This window comes from Dichomitus squalens, assembly GCF_000275845.1.
Source record: "Dichomitus squalens LYAD-421 SS1 unplaced genomic scaffold DICSQscaffold_11, whole genome shotgun sequence".
In the NCBI taxonomy this organism is placed as follows: Eukaryota; Fungi; Basidiomycota; class Agaricomycetes; order Polyporales; family Polyporaceae; genus Dichomitus; species Dichomitus squalens.
In genome coordinates, this window is record NW_006766893.1 from 754,905 (window position 1) to 759,302 (window position 4,398).

The 4,398-nt window shown below is 52.9% G+C and overlaps 1 protein-coding gene and 1 non-coding gene across 2 annotated transcripts; one reads left to right on the forward strand and one right to left on the reverse strand.

Moving 5' to 3' along the window:
- Positions 1–996: 996 nt before the first annotated feature.
- DICSQDRAFT_t73 lies at positions 997–1,067 on the forward strand. The gene has a single exon. It is a non-coding gene; the product is annotated as a tRNA-Cys (tRNA).
- Positions 1,068–1,468: 401 nt separating this feature from the next.
- DICSQDRAFT_136204 (uncharacterized protein) lies at positions 1,469–3,324 on the reverse strand. Its single transcript, XM_007365289.1, has 3 exons — positions 3,072–3,324; positions 1,787–2,994; positions 1,469–1,720 (listed from the first exon to the last, which is right to left on the reverse strand). The coding sequence occupies exon 2, from the start codon at positions 2,920–2,922 to the stop codon at positions 2,659–2,661; it is 264 nt and encodes an 87-aa protein (XP_007365351.1). The 5' UTR covers positions 2,923–2,994; positions 3,072–3,324; the 3' UTR covers positions 1,469–1,720; positions 1,787–2,658.
- Positions 3,325–4,398: the final 1,074 nt, after the last annotated feature.

The following is a 4,398-nucleotide window of genomic DNA, read 5'->3' on the forward strand; positions in this document are numbered from 1 at the left end:
AAGTGTTGAACTTGGACTTATCCGGTCCGGACTACACGAGGCTATGCGTCTCCTAGCGCTTAGCTGTAGTCGCTTATGTAGTATGTTACCATATTTGGGACTCTCTGCTCGTGTACTATAGCTATGCTTCCGGACTCTTCTGGTACTGTCTAGGACAATCCGTACTACTCCAGAACGGTCTAGACAGGTCTATGCCTTACTCATCTCTTACTCATCCTATGGTGCGATACGTCGCAATTCTTTCACCATCGTATTATTCATCGCACTATGGTACATGTGACTAACCACTCTTCGATTAGTCATGGACACTTCACTGTAGTATATAAGGACTTCAGATTGCGTCCTCCCTCTTCAGTCTTTCCTTACTGACTGAAGAGTGAGTACTTCGTTACATCTATGTCTAACTTGTAGTTACTTACTTAACCTTTGTAGTCTTGCTTCGACTCTAGGTACAGTTGGTTACTGCAATACAGTCTTTCCTTACTGACTGAAGATCTTGCTTCGACTCTAGTCGGATCTAATCTTTGTCTTCACAGCCCCGAGTTTATCAGTAAGGGTTACTTACAGCCTGTTTGTTGTCTCCGATCGCGGCGTTGCGTTGCATGGCAACACCTTCAAATACTATACACGTAACATAACTCCATGCCATGAGAGGGTTCATCCACGCTGCGGAGGTTTCATCCGCGAGAGTTACCGTAAAACACTAGGACGCGGGTAACATACTAATAACTGAATGATGAGAGGAAGACAGGCGACCATGGCTCGGCGCAGACTTGCGCCATTGTTCTTCTTCGCGATTGACCAAGACGTAGACTCTTGGCCTCGACGTACATACCGTCACAATGCGACGAGACTGGACGCAAGTCTGGAACCGATGCAGGCGTAGGAATAGCTGATCAGTGGGTTCGATACGCTCGCCAGTCGTCATGATTAGACATAGAGGTCCATTACGTTGCTCCGTCATGTTGGAATCTGGAGAATTCACACTCTAGTATCGGTTGGATAGTGTAGTGGTAACACCTCCCAGCGCATATGGGATGACCCGGGTTCAATCCCCGGTCTGACCAACTTTTCATTGTTCAACACGTCACGCTCTCTGACCTTGCTATCTGTCTTAGTGTGCCCTAGACGCGATATACAATGTTCAACCACAAGCAAGACTTTGATGATCTCACTACCTGACGTGGTCATACATCGTCAATGTCGTAACCTACACATTCATATGAGACCCCGCAACAGGCGGAGGAACAGCTATTTGTTCCAGAGGGGAAGCTGCAGGTGCCTCCAGGATCGACGATAACCCCCCTGCCGGCACCTCCGCCGTCCCGAACTCCACATATGGCAGTTCAGCTTCGGTTGTGGACGTGGACGCCACCGACTTCCTCTTCCGGGAAGGGTCGGAGAAGGGCATGCTAATGAGGACGGCTACGCGGACCTTCTCTTCTGGAGGCTCTGGGGTCAGCGGCGGCTTTTCTGTTGACATGACGGACGTGCGTGAATGTGATGTTTGAGGCGCTGCGGAAATCGGGCCCAGGGGCACGGAGGCGGAAGAAGATGTGGTTCGACGACGGCCTGTGCCGGGTATACGCAGCTGAGGGATGAAGAACGGAAGGCGTATTCGTCGCTGAATGGTTGCCGGTGTCGGTGCAGCGGTAGGCGCTGGCGTCGATGCAGGGCTTTGGGTAGAACCGGGAGGATTCAACCACCTGCACGCTATGGGCTACTCGCAGATGTGGCGTTAGTTGAACCGAGGTACCGCAGGAATACAAATATATCGTGAACGCACCATGATACGATCCCAGTCCACCATAAGCCCACGTCCGACCTGTTCCCGCTGCTTTTCCTTCTCCTTTTCGGCCGAAAACGCCTCCGTCTCCTCCCCTTCGTCGCCTAAATATACTTCATACATCTTTGGTTTCTCCCCCACTCCTGGCTTCTTCGGGGGCACATATGTCCCGTTCGCGATCGCCTCCGCAACGGCGGCCTGATGTCGCCTCCGGAGCGCGTATGACCGTGCGACGATTGTGATTGATACGAGGAGCAGGAGCACGATTGTGGCTGTGATGAGGACAATCTCAGCAATTCGCGGTAACGAGGACATGCTAGATTTCGATGCATGCGTGGACGAGGGCGCTGACGTGGGCGTAGACTCGGGCATAAAATTAGGGGAGATGAAGAGTTGAAACACGGAAGATCATTACTTGATTTTCGTGAAGCGTCGACGTGAGGAGGAGTCGTGAACACAGAGTCAAAGCAGGGGCCAGGGGAGCGGGGGGAAGGAAGAGGGCTGAAGTCGCAGCGTCGCATCGGGGATCGAAAAGAAGAAACCCAAACAACGGGGATTATAGCAAGTATCTACACTGGCATCCCACGTTTTCGTCGCAGCTAGAGATGCGCAGTGCGTACGGCAGTTCCAAGCACGAGTTGCACTCGAACCTCTGCTCGCAGTCTGGTACAAGGCTCAAAGAAGCCCCCAGAAATAACAGGAGACGTCTGATTTGCCTCGGAAGTCCTAACCTGCTCGTAATGCGCGCAGCTTGCCGGCCTGCGCACAAGTCAACGCCCAAAAGCCCATTCCGGAGTGTGAGAGAACATAAGTCATGAAATTCGATACTCACCGAGAAAGGTGTACACTGCGGGCAGAAGACGTGCCGTCGCTCAGCAACAGTTCCATCCACAATCATTCAAGCGCAGACAACAGTCATGCTCAAAGTATCGATGAGACGTACAGTATAGAGAGGCGGATGACGTCAGCTGAGGATTCGACCCAAAGTTGTTCTGGTTGCCATCATTGCCGCCATTTCCGCCCGCGCCGGAGCTGGATCCGGTGGGCGCTGGTGGCGGGCTTGGGGTGAAGTTGGGCGAGAACGAAGGTAAGGACGGCGACAGCGAGCCCGACACCGAGGAGGACGTCGACGACATGGTGGAAATAGGACAAGCTCGAGAAGCCGGGACCAGAAACCAGGAGAAAAGGTACAAGCAGCGGTCGAGGGACTGGGAAGGGGCCCCGGAATGGCGGCACGTCCAACGTTAAAATGCGAAATGCGACGCCTGAGACTCGTTAGGCTTACTTCAGCACCTGCAAGTTTAGCTTCCAACCAGTGGTCGTTGCTGCGATGGCCCTGTGCTCACGCTGATGGCGAGCTGGTAGGACGCATCCCCCGGATATAGCGCCGCAGCAGTGAAAGCTAGCAGCGAGGGAGGATTGTGGCGCCCTTAATCGGAAGGTGGGAGAAATGGGACTAGTCCGGAATCCTGCCAAGGGGTAGAAGAGCGAAGCGAGGGAAAGCCGTTGCGTTTGGGAGTCCGAGGGAGCGACAGGGACACACGGAAGGCGTTGGGGAGTCTGCGCAGTGGCAGACGTGAGACATAGAATGCTATTATGGTGGCGACGAGCTCGAGAGTGCCGTGCGCTTGGAGATTATCGGTATGTCAGCAGACCGGGGAAGCCTCGCTTCGGACAGGTGGGGTTACATACTCCGAAGCTCGCGTGCTACAAACTGTGAACATGGCGACCGCCACCGGGGATGGCTGGCAGTGACCTTCGTTGGTGAGACGCTTTGGACAGGCTACTGAAAGCGGTGGGAATTGCGTGGCCGATTCATCCGAAGACGCCTTTGATATCGGCATAATCGGGCGCACTAATGTTGGGCTCGATGTAAGCGCTTCTCGTTGGGCTAAGTACACAATTGCTAGTCAGCCAAGCAGAAAATGACATCAACAGCGACTTCACGCCATGAGAGGAGCGGCTATGGTGCAGTTCACTTAAACGCCTCCACTTTTGTACGCTGTTAGGCGCCGTGTCATAAGTCCTCCAGATATTCATGATTTCGGTCAATTGTGTGTGAATTTGCAAGGAATTGAACAGAGGAAGCGATCCCCAAAGGGGATTCTCGATAGGGTGAGAACTGGCAAAAATGGCCGTACCAGTTCTGCCACGGCACGTGATCTGGGCGTCTATATCCCCAAAGAGTAATTTTATGCTTATATAACACCATACCATTGCCTGTACAGATCGGCATCCTTGAACTTGGTGTTGGAGTTTGGACGGCGAGGCAAGCGTGGTGCGAGCCTCGGCCGTGTTCCGGGCGGACAGTCTAGTCGCGCCGTTGACGCGTCTTGTCGCGCCTTGTTGCGCTCGCATAAGTTTCACCTTTGTTTTGTTCGTGAATACGACGACTCATTTGTCTTGTACCGGGAACGTCTTGTCCCAGTAATGTACTTATTCCCTTCGATTTACGTTGGCTCACCTCAGTCCCGCGTACGACGCGTGCTGAGGTGAGTATACGTTTGTTACTTACTTCATCTACTTATACTGATTAACATCCCGTAGTGATTGTTCTACAGGTACTATTAATACATATCAGTCCCGCGTACGACGCGTGCTGAGTGATTGTT

Excerpts from the sequence above, each read along its gene's own strand:
- DICSQDRAFT_136204 (XM_007365289.1), bottom strand. The coding sequence starts at position 2,922 with ATGTCGTCGACGTCCTCCTCGGTGTCGGGCTCGCTGTCGCCGTCCTTA.